Below are 18,540 nucleotides of genomic sequence, written 5' to 3' on the forward strand. Positions count from 1 at the left end.
ACCGCTGGAGTGGAGTATGTGTCACGCATTCAATAGCCATGCAGGGACAGTTGGTGGTATAGTGGTTAGTTACTGCTCTTGCATCCAAAGGTTACAGGTTTGAACTCCACCTCTGGTTGTAGTACCCTTGCAGTAAAAATAACCCAGCTATATAAATAGGTGAATAATTGTAAGCTTGTAATACTAGCATTCTAAGCTGCTTTTGAGGAAAGCGCCAGTTATATGAATAATGTAAATATACAAGACACACCTGTGCTGACGGTATCACACACATTGTCTGAACTGCTTGTCCCATACGGGGTTGCGGGGAGCCAGAGCCTAACCTAGCAACACAGGGTGCAAGGCTGGAAGGCGAGGGGACACACCCAGGACGGAACGCCAGTCCATCACAAGGGACCCCAAGCAGGACTCAAACCCTAGACCCACTGGATAGCAGGACTCGGTCCAACCCGCTACGCCACTGCACCCCCCTGTTGAAGGTATCACTCTCCAGAAAACTAAATGAAAAAGAATGCTGATGGATTCATTTGGGAGGCAGGTGGTGCAGTGGTTAAAGGTGCCACTTTTGGACTTAAAAGACCCAGGTTCAAAATTCCACCTTCTCCTCCTATCTAGTACACCTTGAGCAAGATAATTACTCCTCATTTCTATGAAGGGGTAAATATCTGTAAGCCTCTTTGGAAAAGAGGGTCAGCTAGATGAATAAATACAATTAAAGTGAGCCTGAACTGTTAGACGTCATGGGAAATGAAAGTTGCGGAAAGCAGGATTACCGCAGGCGAGCGGACAGCGACGCACGGAGCGCGAGCAGTGCGCGCGCCGGGCCCCACTTCGGCGCTGACGTCACCGCTAAGCTTCATTCTTCGTGAGGCTTTTCCCTCAAGATGGCGCAGCGTTTGTTTCTCTGAGTGCGAGTGGAGCGCGGCTTGTATTTATGACATTAACGACGGAACGGACTGTTTTTTGAACAGAAACACATTTTTTTTTTTTAAAAAATAAAAAACATCTCGGCTGCTTAGGCTGTCAGCTTTATTTAAGTTTATTTGCTAAAACATCATGTCGACAGAGGAGCTGTCAACCTCGGACAGCGAAGCTGCCGTAGCAGGTGCCGGGGAGCGATGGGCACCGGTGGGAGCCGTCGCTAACCCCGAGGACGAGGACTTGGCCAAAGGCAAGAGGAGCGAGTCGGAGCCCCAGCGGGAAGGCTCGGCGTCGCGGGGCGTCGTCGAGATGGCGAGGAGGCTGCAGAAGCTGGAGGAGGAGCAGGAGCAGCTGAACTCCTCGCTGTTGGCTCTCACGTCCCACTTCGCCCAGGTGCAGTTCCGGCTCAAGCAGATCGTGCACGCGCAGAGCGACGAGAAGGAGAAGATGCTGCTGGAGCTCGAAGAGTTCGCCTTCAAGGGCTGCCCGCACGTGCTGGGCTGCCGCGCGCGGGAGGCGCAGCTGCTCGAGAACTCGGTGAGACGGCGGGATTCGCGAGCGCGCAGGGTCGAGCTCGTGGCTCCCTTAAAAATGCTAAAATATATTAATTAATTACAATTACTAATTATAAACGGTATAAATAATGTTTATGTGCAGTACGCAGCTTGGAAGCTGCAAACAGTGTTATTGTTTAGGTTTTAAGTCCAAAGCTTGCTGTTGAGAGTTGACAGAAAATCCGTATTGTTTATTTCCCCCCCCCCCACTGACGAGGACTGATAGTCAACTCGCTGACACAAAGAAATCCCTCTTTTTCTGACAACACAAACATTTTTAAACAAACTGGAGAGGGAGGTTCCTCACTCTTTCCTATTTACTTCCAGAAATGTGTTCTGTACACTTTCAGCCTTTCAGTTTCAACAAGTTGGTCGCACAGAACCTGCGCATTTCTGTGAAAGATGGGGAAAAAATGGTAAACCAAGATTTTAATCTTCTTATCTCAGTCAGTGTTATGCCCTTTATTAAAGGGAGTATTACAGTATTATCCCTTTATTTTTCTTAAAGCTGCATGCGACTTTAGGAGGACATCAGCCAGCCTTCATTAAGATGGCAGTCAGTCGTGCCCACTGGTTAACCCTGTACTCTGGGGTTTGGCCAAGATAAACTTTCTTATGGCAGCATTCATCCTCTACTGGGAAACAAGCCTTTTCCCTCCAGAATATGTGTCATTTACTTTGTCACACAGGTTAGAAATTCACTTCCGTGTGTAACACGCATGTAGAGCGTAACTCAACTGTTCTAGCGTTGGTCAGTGCTGCTCAAGAACATGGAGGAGCATCTTGACAGCAGCACTGTGTTTCAGAGAGCTTTTTGTGATCGCTCTGGTTGACTCGCGATGAAGCGCTTCAACACATCCTACAGATAGCCAAATAACTTGCCACAATCAGATGATTGCCTCCGCTTGCGATGACTGCTGGATGTGCCGCCTCCTGCTTCCTCCTCTTCCTCACACTGTGTATGATTTTCTTTGAAATGCTGCCATGACTGAAATGCTTTTGTTTCTCCTTTGTTTGCAAACCTTTGCTTGTAGGAAGGCCTGGTGAGTATCCTCAAACCATGCTTCCGTCTTTCAATGTGTCTCCTTCCATTTCCTCGGCTCTTACTGGAAGTAAAACGAAGATTAGCTTTAATAGTCATCAACTCGCGATTCTGGATGTTGTAAAGTGTTGGAAATGCTAACAAAACAGGCATTAGTTTTTGTTCCGCTTTTAATCCTGACAGGAGGGGTAGAAGTGGGCACCTTGGTTGTGCTGTTGCTGGGACTGGTGTGTCAGCTGTAGGGCTCTGGGATCAAATCCAGTTGTATTTTTCTGGAGTTTGCATGTTCTTCCCATGATTATGTGGATTTCCTTCTGACGCCCTGGTTTCCTCCCTTAGTTTTTAGTCTGTGACTCTGAAGGGAGTGTTACATTGCTGCCCTGTATAAACAGGTGAATGATTGTTGGGAGTTAAGTATTAATACTAGTTAGCAGAGGTTTCTTTGTCATTAACAGAGACTTTTGGCAGATGAAGGTTAAGTAGTTCACATCTTTACAGTTTATTTACGCAGATTTGCAAAAATTACCAACTTCACACAGCACTGTGGAGACCAGGTATGGCTTACAAGGAGTTAATGAGGCTTCATTTTAGGATGCAAGAATGCCACACATGGTGTGTTATGGAGGTGACTGTTCTGTCTGTTACAGTCACTCCGTGGCTGACACAGTGCTTGTCTGTGGTTTTCTCCTCCTCAGAGCGAGAGGGAGAAGAGGGAGCGTCTTGAGGCCCAGAGAGAGAAGCAGAAGGAGCTCATCATCCAGCTGAAGACCCAGCTTGATGATCTGGAGAGGTTTGCATACCAAGAAGGCAGCTATGATTCCCTACCCCAGTCTGTAGTGATGGAGAGACAGAAGGTAGGAGGGCATGAACAGCTGTCTTGTAGTCCACATTTGCAAACGGAGGTTGGATGATTCAGGGCCATTCTGGGGGCTAGGTTTATTTTTACTCGTAATGTATACAAACATGTAACATAACTGAACATAAGTGAGACTGAAGGTCTGCTTATAAATTGCTTGTTGGTAAATCTAACCACTATGTCGTAAAGCTTATTAGTCAGGCATCCCTCCTCCATTGTTATTTATACCATTTCTGTTAACTGTCCATGCTAACAGTAACAATACATAATGTGTGGATCAAATAAAATATCTTCATTTGCAAGTAAATTATCACTTGTTTGTCTAATGCAGTCATTTTGTTTTGAACTTATCCTGGAAACAGGATGTGCAAAATAAAGATTGTGGACAGGATGCAGTCCATCACAGGGATTTTAAAACATTTTTTTATTAACTTGAAAGAACATGTGCAACATTTGTCATCTAGCCATTTTCAGTTAGCTTTATTATCTATAGAATTAGTAAACATAGCAACCCGCTTAAATTTGTCGGGTAAATTTTGTAAAAGTTTGATATAGTCACACATTGAGAGGCTTAGTATTTTATTAACTTTGAGTGTAAATAAGTGTGCAGCGTTGGTTGTCTTGTTATGGGTCACCAGCACTCACAAACAAGACTCAAAGTGGAAATAATTCAGTCCCAAACTTGTACTTTGTCTGCATTTTATTGCTTGCAAATGGCTGGGAGTGGGAAAGCATGTGATGTTTGCTGCACAACACATTTTTGGAACCAAAACTGAAGAAAACACAATTAAAATAGATCTTTGTATCCTCGCATTGTGTTTCATGATATGCGAAGACGTGATGTTATATTACATTAAAATACAAATCGTTGGGAACACAATTACTTACAAGTTCCTGACATCAAATGATATACCAGTACAGCCATATATGGGTACACAACAGGTGCAAAAGGCAAAATGTATTTGTTTTCTGTCTGCACGAGAGCTTTTAGCCATTGGCGGTGCCTCATAGTGCATACGTATGTTCTACAGGTGATAATTGACGAGCTGATCAAGAAGCTCGACGTGAATTTGAATGAGGACATTGGGAACCTGTCACCTGAGGAACTGAGGCAGAGGGTGGACGCTGCCATTGCCCAAATTGTGAACCCTGCACGTGTGAAAGAACAGCTGGTGGAGCAGCTCAAGACACAGATCAGAGACCTGGAAATGTTCATTAACTTCATACAAGGTGACTGTTCCCTTTGCTCATGTCTAATTTCTGTCCATCTCTGTTCCCCCTTTCTTCTGGAGGATGCTCTTGGACAGAAATGATTGCACCTCTGTTCTGAGGAGAACAGATTTGAGTCCACAAACTGAAGTGACAACAATTTTGACTACAAAATTGTTGTCACTTCAGGTTGCAGCTACTTCTATTTCTTCTTTTTCTTCTTAGATGAAGTTGGGAATCCTCTTCTGTCTGATGGAGATCATGGAAGACAAGGAGGTGTATCAGGTCCAAACATGAGAGGCACAGGGGGGAAGAGGAAAGGTAAGTGTTATTCTGTCATGCCATGTTGTAACAATGTGGTCATGTCAAGTGTCTACAACAGTGTGTTTAAAGAAAGACACAGTCCAGTATTCTGATTGACCCTTTCTCCTCACCGTAGTGGACCCAGAACAGGCACAGAAGATGCGAGAGACAGGCTTGCAGCTCATCCAGCGAGCACTGGCTGTGCTCCAGATCTTCGCTGTCAGTCAATTTGGCTGTGCGGCAGGCCACGTACCCCAGAGGGTGTGGTCCCAAGGCAATGGTGCCCAGGACTACGGGCCACTCTTACGGCGGTTGGAGGGGGCAGTGGAACGGGTGCGGCAGCTGGCCGTCAGCCGACAGCACTCGGACGAGCACGTGGTGAGCTACAGCAGTGGCACCGTTGGCAGGGGTCGTGACCAGCTCACAGCCACTGTGCGCAAAGACCTGGCTATGGCACTGCGTGATCTGCTGGCGCACGGCCTCTACTCCCCCTCCCAGGGCATGAGCCTGGTGCTGGCGCCCATTGCCTGCCTCCTACCGTTCAGCCCCGGCCCTCAGGCCTTGCACCCCTGGGAGCTTTTTCTCAAGTACTACCACTCCAAAAATGGACAGGCCTTTGTGGAGTCACCTGCTCGCCAGCTCTCGCAGTCCTTCGGTTTGCCCGTGGGAGCAGGCCCCGTGACCATCACGCCAAAGCAGTCTCTGCTGTGGGCGGTGCACTCCGTGTTGCGTGACCACGATCCCTACAAGCGCGGCGCTGACTCGGAGTTCAAGGCCTTGGTTTGCATGGCTCTCAACGAGCAGCGGCTGGTCTCCTGGGTCAACCTGCTGTGCAAGTCAGGCACCCTGGTGCAACAGCACTACCAGCCCTGGAGCTACATGGCTCAGACAGGTTTCGAGGGAGCCCTGCGCACCCTGGGTAGACTCAGCCACCTCAAGTTCAGCCTACCCGTGGACCTAGCTGTCCGTCAGCTCAAGAACATCAAGGATGCTTTCTGAAGTCGCATTGTTCCAGCAAGAACCCGAAACTGATCCCCTACAACAGCCGACTAGCTGTATATACCGTCAGGATTTAGACAGGGACCAGGGTGCGTGTGATGACACACGCGCCACAAACGTGCATTTCCTCTAAGTGCGTAATTTTGCATTCTGCCCCAAGCTGCGAACCAAAGTCTAGTCTCCATGCTTTGAGAAGCTTCGCTCAGTCAGTCAGGGGTTGGGGGAAAATACAGATTCATGGATTATTTCATTCACTGAGATTGAAGTTACACTGAAGTGCGTAATGCTTCATCGTGTTTCTAATTTAATGGGCCGTGAACTTACTTTGTCCCTGTTGGGATGAAATAGCTTACAGTTATGTAAGATGGCTCTCAGCTGAGCAAAGTAATATTTTAATTACTTTAATTCGGGACCATTGTTCATGAGGTCATTTAGGTTGGCATGACTCCATTGTTAAGCCCTGTGGAGTCATGTCCCTAGCTGTTTTAGAGCAAGAAAAAAGTAAAACTATGAGGTTTAACCATCCCCAGCTTGAGGGGAAAAAGCATTTTGTTTCGCATGTATGGGTTGTATTTTTTTATAATTATTATTTGCTGTCACTCCTGGTCAAGTGTATTTCAGATAGTTCAGTCCCTTTATTGGGGCTGTTATTTAAGTTCCAGAGATGGGTAACGCTATGCTCAGTAGGAAAAAAAATTAAATGCCTAAGTACTGAAATGTCTGAATGTATTTATTATTCATATGTGAATAATTGCATCTGAATGCTGGCAAATACATGGAGAAGTATGTAGTTTATGTTGGTTTTGAATTTTAACAAAGAGCTTACATATATATGTCTACTATGTATGGAATAACTGATTTTGAGATGGTGTAAGTTAGAATCATGGAGATTTGAGGATGTATTCTGTCAACTGCTGCTTATTTATTTGATTTCAAATATCAGTGATTTTAAAAAAGGGTTTATATAATGCTGTTATTTTGTATTTAAGCGGATCAGTTCCTTGGAGTACTTTTCATATTAAATTCAAGTGACTGAAATTTAAAAATCCCACAAAGACCTGAAAGGAGCCAATGATATTTACATATCAAGATGCAAACTGAATGTACCAATGTTAAATGATGTATGACAACAATTTTTAAAATTCTTTCTGTAGCTGGATGGTACCCGTTATGTTTTTCTCCAGTGCATGAACATTTCATGGCACCTTTACAGACTTTGCCTGAAGGAGTGGCTTGTTTCACAGGCTGTTGGGTGTGCTCAGTTTTGTTCTATCCCAAGTGCTGTTTGGTTTGTGATGTCACTATTTCAACAGTACTTTTTCCCCTCCTGTTCTTTTCCCACTCCCATTGTGTGAAAGTCACTAATTAAAAGGTAGCTGTAAAATTTGTAAGAGCTGGCACCTATAAAACTAGTTCTCTTTTCTGTTCCATTCGTCTTAAATAACTTAAAGAGTTTGTGCAAGATGCTGAGAAAATGTCATGTGGTGGATGGATTTGGTTTCTATCAAAATGGCCCAGATACAGCTCTGTTTGGACTTCATTTCTGCTATGCTGGAGTTGGAAAACAATAAGTATGAGATATGGAAGTTTTATTTTTTCCTTGTTTTAGTTATTACATGTTGTCACACATATCTCCATATTACATATTTCTCTTCTTCGCATATGTTTTAGATTGTTTACCGAAACACTACTTTATCCTCGGATAGGACATTGAGTACTTGCTATGTGACGTACCTACTTAGTTTCTGGGGCTTGTGCTGTATTTACCTTGTGTCGTCATTCTCAATCACACCAATGAACTGAGACCAGACCTTCTGCTTTTGTCAGTGTGTGGATGAGAAAGAGATTTTTTTTTCCCCAGTGTGTAAACCTTAATAAAATCTGTTTAACCCTATGGTAAGTCAGTGTTGTTGTGTGTGTCTGTGTACAGCTTTTTTGAAGTTGTATCGTTTGCACCTGTATATTTTTACTCTCATTTCTCACCCAAAGTGCAAATATGTTATGAGACTTGTGTAAGGTGTGGCCAATATACTGCGCAAGGCACTTCACCTCCATAACAGATACCCAGGGAAAACAGAACAAACCCACACCATTACAGCAAAAACATGATGTGTAGAAAGTAGAGATGAGTTGAGGGGAGAACCCAGGTGCCATGGGGCATTGACACCACCTGCTTTGTCAATCACTGCAGCACCACCGTGACCTCGTTGATCCCGCTCCTTTGCTGTCATCAGCTGCTTGTCTGAGTCAGTCTGGGGAGGATCTGGAGCCCATCCTGGACACCTGGAAAAGCCAGCTAGGCTACGAACTGGACTGGAAGGCAGTCCACAGCACAATAGCCACACAATCACCCACTACAGGCACCTTTGCATCGCTGCTTTCTGACAAGTTAAAAAACAATATAAATGGGATAAGCCACTAATTATCATTTATCACAAATGTTTTGTTTATTCCTAATAATAAATGTTCTTATGGGTTGGGTTTCAAGACACATTAAAACTCCTGCAATAACTGAGGCTGCATGTCTGGTTATTAGAGTGTTTTGTTTTTTTTTTTTAATTCCCCCTAGCTAGGTTGACTGTTCTGAATTAACGTTCTGGTATTGTGTGTAATTTGTTTAAAGAAAAAATTAAAAAACTGAGGCTGCATTTCTAATAGCAATTCAGTGTCAAAATTATTTTCAGTCCAGACCCAATAACTTTTAATGTTTTTTTTTTTTAAAAAAATAAAGTCTGTTTTTAACACATGCGATAAATAAAGAAATAAATAAATAAATGCTTTAAAGCTGCGGTGCATAAGCAAAAAAAAAAAAAAAAAACCGTTGCAAAACAACAGCAGGGAAGTTTAAAAAAGGAAGTGACGCAACTGCAAGCCATGTGAAAGGTCACGCTAAACGTTTCCGCTTCCTTTCCTGTTAGCGGCTGCCATAGAGCATTACCAGTAAGTATCTCTCCTAGAGAAGAAATCCTTTGCAATCCTGAGAAAAGACAATAAATACCCGCGTTTTTGTATTTTTGGTCTGCTGTGTACCTTATGTATAGCCTGTTTTGGCACTCTGGTGCTTAAATTTCAAGTAGCTCCTGGAAAAAAAAAATGCATCAACTGTGCATCTTTGAGCCGGACATAAACACGGTTCCGTTTTATACTACCGAGTTCTTCATGTCTTTTATTAAATCTGATTTTAAATTCTCCTAATCTTGTTGTGGTTGGCTCTGTCGTTTTATAGTGAAGTAACTTCTCACGCTGTTAGAAGTACTGAAGGAATTTGTTAAATTTGACAGACAGCGATAGGAAGCTAGTTGTGTTTTTGGCTGAAAAATGTGATTTGAACAGATTTAAGAATGTGACTTAAAACGGGTGAGTGATAAATTTTTACTTCCAAGAAATAGTGAAACCAATGGATTGAGAGATTTTCAGTTTGGTCAACGTTTATTTCAGCCATACTGAGGGTTCTGAGTTATCAAACTGTCTCTTAATTTTCCACATGGTCATTCTCTCTCTCTCTCTTTTTTTTTTTTTTTTTTGCAACATTTCAGTAATATCCAAACTGGTTCTTAGCCTACGATTAATTTCTTTGCGATGATTTGCATGTCAGCATTGGTCCTTTGACTTGAATTTCATGTCATTGTGTTCTGTTTGAACTTTTTGTGCAGAAATGGGCAAGTTCATGAAACCTGGAAAGGTCGTGATGGTCCTGGCTGGACGCTACGCCGGTCGCAAGGCAGTCATTGTGAAGGTGAGGGAGCACAAAGTACAGCCGTACATGATGTGGTGGTGCGTCCTGTTTTAATATTTTGTCCGTATATCAGTTGTTTGTTCGTTGTTGAAATCATTAGGTGTTTTGATTTATCCCGCTTGCAGAACATAGACGATGGCACTGCCGACCGTCCCTACAGCCACGCTCTGGTGGCAGGCATCGACCGCTACCCTCGCAAGGTCACCACCAACATGGGTAAGAAGAAGATTGCCAAGCGGTCCAAAATCAAGGCCTTCGTAAAGGTGTACAACTACAACCACTTGATGCCCACCAGGTAAAAGAAAGAAGGGGGAGTGTGTGCGCGTCTGTGTGTGTGTGTGCGAGTGCGCATGCGTCTGTTTCATCCAGGTTGGAATTTTTCTTTTTCAGTTGTCGTGATTAAGCCCTCCTTTTGTGTTTTTGCTCGGTGGTATTCAAATAAGTTTTGGGTTCCTTTGTTTCATAAATCAGTTGTAATCTTGTAAATATTTATTTAATGTAGCGTAGTACGTTTTGTCATTTGCTGGATTACGTTTGTGCTTTTTGCAGTATTTACTCTAACAGTTCAGATTACCTTTTTCATAGGAAGGAAAAAAGATTCGAGGAATCCTATTAGTATAGTCCTTGGTCTGAGTTCTGTATTTTCCTTTTTAACTCATTAATTTAAACCAGAAGATGTGATTTCTTTAAAGAAAACATTGGCCAAAATGAAGATGAGTTGCAAGTAATTAATATGCTAATGAGTACTAATTTTCCCTGCTCAGGTACTCTGTTGATATTCCTTTGGACAAAACTGTTGTGAACAAGGATGTCTTCAGAGATCCTGCCCTTAAACGCAAAGCCAGGCGGGAGGCCAAGGTCAAGTTTGAGGAGAGGTAAGATGACAAGCTCTTCCTTTGGCCTCTTGAACCATGATATTGCAAACAATTAAACTGCTTTTTCTTTTTTAAATAAATTTGCTATTGCTTTAATCTCTTCACAGGTACAAGACTGGCAAGAATAAGTGGTTCTTCCAGAAGCTCAGATTCTAAACTCATTTGTTTTCAACAATAAATGGTGTAAAATCCAGTATTTGACTCGTTAAATTTGTTTAATTCTCATTATGACATCTGAACATTTTTCCACGTTGGGCTGTTACAAAGCTGTCCAGTTTGATTTTCTTCACAGTACAGTTCTTCTACCTATTAAAAATAAAATCCCAGTTGAACACTTCTGTAGCTGGAGTCAGTGGATGTACTAATGACACATGGATCCCATGTCTGGCTTAAGTTCTGGAATTGTCCAACGCTCAGTGTTTGCTCTTTGTATTCATGCAAAGTCATTACTGTCCTTACACAGATGTACTTCACAGATCTTCATTAAACAGATTATGCCAAAAAAGTTAACTAGATATAATAAAGCAATTTGTAGATTGTCAGGGCTTCAGTCAATTTTAAGTAATTGGTTTTCTCCATTGGTAAAATGAGGAATTACAGTACAAATAGTTAATTAGTTATCACCTTTGTAATGAGGGAGGCGATGTTTGGTTGTGAGCTGGTTTATCTCGTGGATTCCTGAAAGAGTTTTGCAGACACACTTGAAACATCCTTCACTAGCGAATGTTTTCGCCCATCGCTTCACCTATTTTACATCCTGTTGCAAAACAGGACACCCTGCGTGTTTAAGGATTGTAATGTAAGCAATGGAGAAAGACCTTAAAATCTGCAAGAAAGAAAAGATCTATCGCTCTAAGGTAGGCATGTCTACATGAAGTGATTTTGGATGACCACTCTTTAAGATCATGTAGCAGCAGTGGCCCTACAAGAGATAAAACCATTCTTCCTTCAGTCCTAAATGGTAAATGAGAGAGAGTGTGTTTCACTGGTGTATGGATGAGTAACCCACTGTAAGTAGTGTATCTAGCAGTGTAAGTCACCTTGGTGAATAAGGTGGGTGGACTCATAACACTACATAGAGTTCGTTGGAAGTCGCTTTGGAGAAAAGCGTCTGCTAAGCGAATAAATGTAAATGGGCAGCAGGGGGCGCAGCGGTTAGAGCTGCAGCCTTCCACTGGATGGGCCCAGGTTTGAATCCCATCTCCTGCTCAAGTAATTACTCCAGTAAAAATCACCAACCAGTGTAAATGGATGAAAGACAGTGAGCAGGTCAGCACTGTTGGTGGCTGTGGAGAAAAGACAGTAAACACAGTACAAATCAATGATCCGCGGGCGCCACAATCGTCCTGTCAGCAGCGGCGTCCGTTCGTGGAGCAGAAACGAAAGTGAAAGTTTATAGCGGACATCGGGCTGCTTCGCGCTTGTGCTTTGCAGGTAAGGAAGGAAAGGGACTGTAAATGTTTTAGCTTATTCACGCTGATCACTTGGAGTTAAATGTAATTCCTCATGTGTGACTGACTGATCACCATTCGGACAGTGCGGAGGGAGGGAGGGAGAGACGGACGTCGTCGTCGTCGTTCTGGAACTTTCCGCCGTTCCAGTGTCGATGAGCAGCGATTTCGTTCTAAGAACGAGGGCAAGACAAATATGGCTCGCAAATCATATTTCCGAACTCTCTAATCCTTCACATCCGAATACAAACAAACAAAAAATATGCTTATTAAATGAAATTAACTTAAAATGAATTAACTTAAAAAGAAAGTCGTTTAACATGTGCTCAAATCCAAATGTAATCAATGTTTTAACTGCCAATTAATTCTATCATTATGCGGATGAGGGAAAAAATTGAGTAATTTTCTATATTTACTAGAGGTGTTGCCACCCACTGTGCCGCCACTGCCTTGTTTAGATGTGAAACACATTATGTAAGGTAATACACAGGGTGATTATAATTTTAACAATAAAATTATTCACAAATGGAATATGGAGAATGGGGTTTGGGGCAGTTATGTGAGTTGATATTGAATATAATGACTGTTGAGCCTCTAGTTGGGAGCATGAAGCACACAGAGACAGTATTCGAGTAAGTCATCGCTGTAAGTCATCTGTATGGGTCAACCCAGTCGGTCATCATCTGTCGATCGTCTCAGTGAAGTCATCGGATATCTTGACCAAGTTTGTGATGCTGGTTCAGAATGTCTCTCCTCCTTTAGACGGACCTCATCCTGCTCTGAACATGTCATCTGATGAGGTAAGACCGGCTTTCCTTTTCATGGACTATAATTTATTTGTCACGTAACAATAAAAATGATCACTTGCCAATGAAAAGTTATGAAATGTGGAGCTTCATATGAGAACTTTTACCGTATTGACAGGATTTTTCCCTGGTGAGCGAAAATAGCCTGGAGTCACTGTCACCTCTGGAGCGGATCAGACAAGAAATAGAAAAGTATAAGGTGTGTATTATTTGGAGCTGAATACACAGCATATTGGCAGTGCATGGCTCCACCACAGGTGAGCTGAGCAAAATAAGAAAAAAAAAAAAGCCAATCGCTTTATTAAAGGGGAAAAAACTGCACAAATGACTATTTAATACTGAAGAAAATATGTATAGGCAGAGCCCCATCAAAGCAAATCCCAAAAATAAAGTGGAGATGGGTCACTTCATTGACCATTGTCAGTTCTTCAGACTGCGATCACAAGTGTTTTCAGCATTTTTACGCCCAGAAATGTACCATTATTTTGATTTCTTTTTCTCTTAAGATGGGCATTTGGGCGTAGGTTCGAAATTGTCTCAGGGTTAGTGGAGTTCGAATGTTCCCCTGTGTGCACAACCCAAACACGTGTGCAGAGGAAGGCAGTGGTGAATCTTCTCCATAACCACCGTTACCAGGAAAACCATGCAGGTGGTCGAAAGCGACACAGCACTTTCCTTAACCCTTCATTTTGTCCCATTAAGATTTTAAAATACAAAATAAAGCGCAGTAGCAGTTGCTTCTTTTGAAAATGCAGTTGCAAATCCATAATGTGTGATGGTTCACATGTGTTCCCAGGACTAGACCATGCCTGTTGTTCTGTCTAACCTTCTATCCAGGAGTGCTGGGTCCTAGAATGAAGAAAAAAAGAGGAAAATAGACATGACCTCAGTATTCAACTGTTCTCTTCCCAATCGCTCTTCCTCAGACAATCCTGGCGCAGTCACAGAGTGAGCAGAAGGCGCTGCTGAGCGCCATCAAAGATCACAAGCATTTTGCTGAGGAGTTCCGCCAGCGTACCGTCAAACTGAAGGAGGATCTCGAGGAAGAGGAGGAAGACAGAGCCAAAAACCAGCAGAGTATTAAGGTTTGACCAGAACTGAAGGCCGTATTTCATTAGTTGCGGCATTCTTCTACACGTCATGGGTCTACGTACATTATATGCAAATGTGAAGGAGGTTGATGGCAGGGAATTTAACATGACAAATATTAGCAAGCTCAAATCTCAGGACAGGGGTATCATCCTGTCTCATTAAAAATGATCCATCTATATATGTGTACAGATGTAGAGCTCTAAGCTGTAAGCCATGTTATTTTGATAAAGCTCTTAGAATGTAATTGGAATGAAGCCTAACAAGCTACTGGAAGTAACATTTTGATTTAAGAGAAAACACAGTGAATAAAATTCTCTGAGGATATAACCACAGTTTTAATAACTGGGAGAAACTGATTTACAGACAGGCTATTGTGTATGTACAGGTTGGCTGCTGATAAGTAGAATTTAATTTTCCAGGTGAAGATAAACACCGTGCAGATGGAGGCATCTAGACTGAAAACGGAAGTGGGGAGAGCTGAGGAGGAGCTGAGTCACCTGGACCAACTGAGCAAGGAACTTAAGCAGCAGACAGAGGTAGGTCCAGGTTGTGTGTTGAGTGTCCTCCGCAGGTGCAGGTGCTAAGGGCAGATGTGAACAATGCATTTCTAACGGGACAAACCTACAGTAGACGAAGCTCAGTGACAACAGAGCTTCATTCACACTGTTCTTACCGAATGACCGTAATTAGGCAATACGCTAATGTGGACCAGCAAGTGCCGTAGTGGTTAGAGCTGTTACCTTACACACAACGAACTCTACTTTGAATTGAATATATTAGAGGGTATTGGCGGGACGTAGAAAAAAATCCTCAACAGTGATGTGAAACCGTGGTCAAGAGCGAGAAGAAGTCTTTAGTTGCAGTCATTCCAGCAAAAGGTGCCGCAACCAGTTATTGACTGTTGAAGGGGCAATCGGTTCTCACATCTATGACTGCAGAGGTCTTCCACACCGAGGAAATGATGTAAAAACCGGACTGGTGTCACTTTTTCTCCTTTCTCTAGTCTTGTGTTATTAGAACTAATGCTGAAAAGCTGCAAAAATAGGGAACACTGGAAAGGAGGCAAATACATTTTAACTGCACTGTGGGGGGGAAAAATAAGCATGTATTGCATGGTGTACTTTTCTTCTGGAGATGCTATTAGGCATTAGAACAACAACAGTGTGGTCCACTGATCGGACTCTTATGTTGACTGTGATCCAGGTGTCCACTGCAATGCCCGAGAAGAGCGTGGTGTTCACTGGAGCGCTTAGTGAAGACATGGACACCTGCAGCTTTGACATGAAGCCCTACATTGTGTTTCCAATGGAGGGTGGCACAGCGCTGATAACCTTTGAGGAAGAGGAAGGTGAGCTTTGAGCAAACTCTGCTCTATTTTACCCGCCAACATGAAGATCTTTTGGAGACTCTAGCCTTATGTTACAAAAGATCTAAAAACTTCTTTTTGAATTACTTCCATTAACCTATCCATATCGGAATGTATGAAATCTTTACAGGATGGGCGTTTAGAAGTCTTTTTTTGAAAGAACTTAATTGTGCAAAAGGAATACACTGCTGGATAAATCAGACACTTGGGCAAAGTGTGTATGTACTGGAAGGCGTAGAGGCTGACGATCGATCGTTGATAATGGTGAATAAGGTGGACATACGCAGTACAGATGCTCCTCTACTTAACGATGTTCGACTTACGATTTTTCAAAGTCTCGATGGTACGATAGCGATACACATTCGGTAGAATCTGTACTTCAAATTCAGAATTTCAATCTGTTCCCGTGCTTGCAATATGCGGTACAGTTCTCCCGATGTGGGTCGATGGCAACGAGCCGCAGCATCCATTCAACAACGCTCGCAGTCTCCATAGCGATCAGGACAACGACTGTAAACAACCGCAAGTGTAAACAAGCAACACTGTGTTGAAAACATTTTTTTTTTAAATGTTTTCGCATCCCATCATGTCTACTAAATGCTCATGTGTAGGCTTAAATTTGCCCAGCTGTAGGCTATGCTAAGTGTTCCCAGCACGGTTAAGGTAGGGCAGGCTTTGATGTTCGGTAGGTGCTCTACTGTATTCTTTTTCGACTTATTCTTTTACGATTTTTTTCACTTACGACGGGTTTATCGGAACGTAACCCTATCGTTAGTCGAGGACCAACTGTACTCGTGAGGCATACGGACAAGGTGGTGAATGTGTGCTTCTCTTTCTCTCTCCTCCAAGTGGCCCAGAATATTCTGAGCCTAAAAGAGCACCAAGTCCGTTTGGGGGAATGCTTCATCAGAGTGGAGGCACAAACCGTCCAGGTTCTGGAGCCCTGCCATATAGAGGTGCGCCGGCGCTCGTTTCTCTAACGCACAGCTGCCATAAATTCTGACACGGCCATCCAAGTAGTGCGCTGCTATAAACGCATCCTCACCATGGTTATCTCTGTGTCATTGTGGTTAAAGTGTATATATTTATTCATAGATGCACTAAGTCTGTATTTAGATCAAGATTTTTATCTATGGAAAAATGTGATGTTACAATTACGAAAATTTACTGTGCGGAAAATGTTTTAAATGGTGTTAGACGTTCCCTCGCAGTAGATGCCACTTGTTCCACATGCGTGTAACTGTGTGTCCTATGTAATTTGCGGACAGATGGACACCCAAGTGTGTCCCAGGCGCATTCTGGTCTCCAACCTGCCTAAGAAGATCGAGGAGAGCCGCCTGTTGGACAAGCTGGAGATCTACTTTTCCAAGAGCCGCAATGGCGGCGGGGAGGTGGAGGCCGTCGAGCTCCTGCACGACTCTGGAAATGTGGTCATCACCTTCATACAGAGCGATGGTTGGTGGTTATTTTGGATGGAGGGTAGTCCAGAACTTTGGCCTCCCCTTTTCCCAACAGTGCTGGATGTGCAAGATGCAATTCCCATTTGGGAAGCTTAAGACACTTATATTGTCAGTAGTCCGAAGTGATGAAACCATCAGCAGCTGTTCTCATTTCCCAAATAAGAAGCTCAAATTCCAAATATTAATAAGAACCGCCAATAGAGAAGGTTTCCGGATTTATTGCTAGGATACGTGGTATCATTTAGATGCATAGAATGTCCACCTCATGATGCATTATGATCAGCATTGAAGTATGAGTGGATGAAAATGAATGGCTGGATCTTTACCGGATGTGCTTCTGATGTCATTTCTTCTAATGGAAAAAGGTGGAGAAAGAAAAAAAACTGCAACTTTTTTTTTCCTTTTTTTTAAAAAAAAAATTCCAGTTGCAAAAGGCTTGACTGATAGGCAGCGGCATGAGGTGGATTTTGGAGGCGGGAAGAAGCACAGGGTGCACGTGACCCCATTCCTGAACGGGGAGATCACAGATCTAAAGGTGAGGACATTTTTTTCCTTCATCACCGAGTCCACGGACCCAAGTGTCCTGAATGGACGTGTAGGCGTGTCGCGCCGTGGATCTCGACAGCGGCCTCGTCCCCTGGCTCTCGATCTCTGACATCTGACATCCCTCTACCCTTGTGTTCATCTCAGATTTGCTGGTCTCAGTCAAAGCGCACTGTCCTCCTGACCGGCATCCCCAACATCATGGACCAAGAGGAGCTGCAGGACCTCCTGGAGATCCATTTCCAGAAGACCAGCAATGGCGGCGGCGAGGTGGACGCCTTCGTGTACAACCCTTTGGGCCAGCGTCGGCTCGCTGTCTTTGAGGAGGGCTGTCCCAGCAAGAGCCAGTGACCTGTCCGCGGCCCTCAAACTGTTGACCTTAGAGGTGACAGCCAATACTGGCAGATTTCTCGGAATGTACCGGACAGGGCTGAGTCCTTCTTTAGCACATGTTCCTCTCCACATTTTGTCCCTCGCAGGTGTCTCCTCCGTCTTCTCTCTTTGAGTGTAAAGAACATTGAGCAGTCTGTCTGTAGATGATAGTTCGAGTTAAGAGGTGAAAACCTTCATTTGTTCTCCTGCTCAGTTTGAGGAAACAGGCTGATCCCTGAATCCTGAGGTCGCTAATAGTATTCAGTTAGCTTTCAAATGCAAAGTTTATTTTGGTAAAAATGACTTTGTCTTTATGCTATGACTGTCTTTTGTTTCAAAAAATGTTCAAACAAAAGTAGCTTTATTTCTTGCTGGAAGTACAACGGGATTTTTCTGAGTAACAGTATGCTCGTATTAATTATTTCTTCTTTTTAATGCTCTTTATGGGCTTAGTAAGTAAATTTCGGAAATGTCCTCCATGTGTTCGGGTGGAGATTGAAGCAAGAGACAAAGAGCAGACGTGGTGCTGCTTTCTTTCACTTTCACAATGACTGTTTGGTGTGACATTCAATTTGGGTCCCTTGTCACTATACAGGTTGGGCAAAGATCTCAAACGCATTGCGCGGACTTCATTTTCCGTCTTTTTTTCGGATTTACATAACGAGAAATGTTAATGTACACTTACGCAGGGTATGTCCGCAAAACAAGAATGTACTGTCATAAAGAATAGCCGGAATAATCTGAATGAGTTAATATAACCTTCCTGACCTTCAGCTTCTGTTTTCTCATCTTTAGGAGGTTATGAAACATAAGCTCATATTGACTTTAAATGAAATTGTTCAGGTTAATTTAAGTTTAAATAAAGCTATTTATAAAATCAACACAAGTGTGTGTGTGTGTGTGTGTGTGTGTGTGTGTGTGTGTGTGTGTATGTGAAATTGTCCTGCGATGGACT

The 18,540-nt window shown here is 43.2% G+C and overlaps 3 protein-coding genes across 4 annotated transcripts; all 3 read left to right on the top strand.

The window, feature by feature from the left end:
• Window positions 1–875: 875 nt before the first annotated feature.
• On the top strand, window positions 876–7,769 carry rundc1 (RUN domain containing 1). Of its 2 annotated transcripts, XM_029253851.1 has the most exons (6): window positions 876–1,458; window positions 2,510–2,518; window positions 3,213–3,371; window positions 4,405–4,603; window positions 4,808–4,903; window positions 5,022–7,769. In XM_029253851.1, the coding sequence occupies exons 1-6, from the start codon at window positions 1,057–1,059 to the stop codon at window positions 5,882–5,884; spliced, it is 1,728 nt and encodes a 575-aa protein (XP_029109684.1). In that variant the 5' UTR covers window positions 876–1,056; the 3' UTR covers window positions 5,885–7,769. The 2 variants fall into 2 exon arrangements, with proteins under 2 accessions (XP_029109684.1, XP_029109685.1); XM_029253852.1 differs by lacking the exon at window positions 2,510–2,518.
• A 977-nt stretch (window positions 7,770–8,746) lies between these two features.
• rpl27 (ribosomal protein L27) lies at window positions 8,747–10,688 on the top strand. Its single transcript, XM_018764487.1, has 5 exons — window positions 8,747–8,824; window positions 9,538–9,620; window positions 9,746–9,915; window positions 10,385–10,495; window positions 10,603–10,688. The coding sequence occupies exons 2-5, from the start codon at window positions 9,540–9,542 to the stop codon at window positions 10,649–10,651; spliced, it is 411 nt and encodes a 136-aa protein (XP_018620003.1). The 5' UTR covers window positions 8,747–8,824; window positions 9,538–9,539; the 3' UTR covers window positions 10,652–10,688.
• A 1,144-nt stretch (window positions 10,689–11,832) lies between these two features.
• On the top strand, window positions 11,833–18,420 carry ifi35 (interferon-induced protein 35). Its single transcript, XM_018764488.2, has 10 exons — window positions 11,833–11,929; window positions 12,709–12,746; window positions 12,871–12,951; window positions 13,679–13,837; window positions 14,264–14,380; window positions 15,048–15,192; window positions 16,060–16,166; window positions 16,479–16,665; window positions 17,096–17,205; window positions 17,361–18,420. The coding sequence occupies exons 2-10, from the start codon at window positions 12,732–12,734 to the stop codon at window positions 17,562–17,564; spliced, it is 1,125 nt and encodes a 374-aa protein (XP_018620004.1). The 5' UTR covers window positions 11,833–11,929; window positions 12,709–12,731; the 3' UTR covers window positions 17,565–18,420.
• Window positions 18,421–18,540: the final 120 nt, after the last annotated feature.

This window comes from Scleropages formosus, chromosome 8 (genome assembly GCF_900964775.1).
Source record: "Scleropages formosus chromosome 8, fSclFor1.1, whole genome shotgun sequence".
Classification (NCBI taxonomy): Eukaryota; Metazoa; Chordata; class Actinopteri; order Osteoglossiformes; family Osteoglossidae; genus Scleropages; species Scleropages formosus.

Excerpts from the sequence above, each read along its gene's own strand:
- ifi35 (XM_018764488.2), top strand. Across the intron at positions 13,838-14,263 it reads AAAACCAGCAGAGTATTAAG|GTGAAGATAAACACCGTGCA; the intron begins GTTTGACCAGAA and ends TTAATTTTCCAG. Across the intron at positions 16,167-16,478 it reads TGGAGCCCTGCCATATAGAG|ATGGACACCCAAGTGTGTCC; the intron begins GTGCGCCGGCGC and ends ATTTGCGGACAG.
- rpl27 (XM_018764487.1), top strand. The coding sequence starts at position 9,540 with ATGGGCAAGTTCATGAAACCTGGAAAGGTCGTGATGGTCCTGGCTGGA. Across the intron at positions 9,621-9,745 it reads GCAAGGCAGTCATTGTGAAG|AACATAGACGATGGCACTGC; the intron begins GTGAGGGAGCAC and ends TCCCGCTTGCAG. Across the intron at positions 10,496-10,602 it reads AAGGTCAAGTTTGAGGAGAG|GTACAAGACTGGCAAGAATA; the intron begins GTAAGATGACAA and ends ATCTCTTCACAG.
- rundc1 (XM_029253851.1), top strand. The coding sequence starts at position 1,057 with ATGTCGACAGAGGAGCTGTCAACCTCGGACAGCGAAGCTGCCGTAGCA. Across the intron at positions 3,372-4,404 it reads TAGTGATGGAGAGACAGAAG|GTGATAATTGACGAGCTGAT; the intron begins GTAGGAGGGCAT and ends TATGTTCTACAG. Across the intron at positions 4,604-4,807 it reads GTTCATTAACTTCATACAAG|ATGAAGTTGGGAATCCTCTT; the intron begins GTGACTGTTCCC and ends TTTTCTTCTTAG.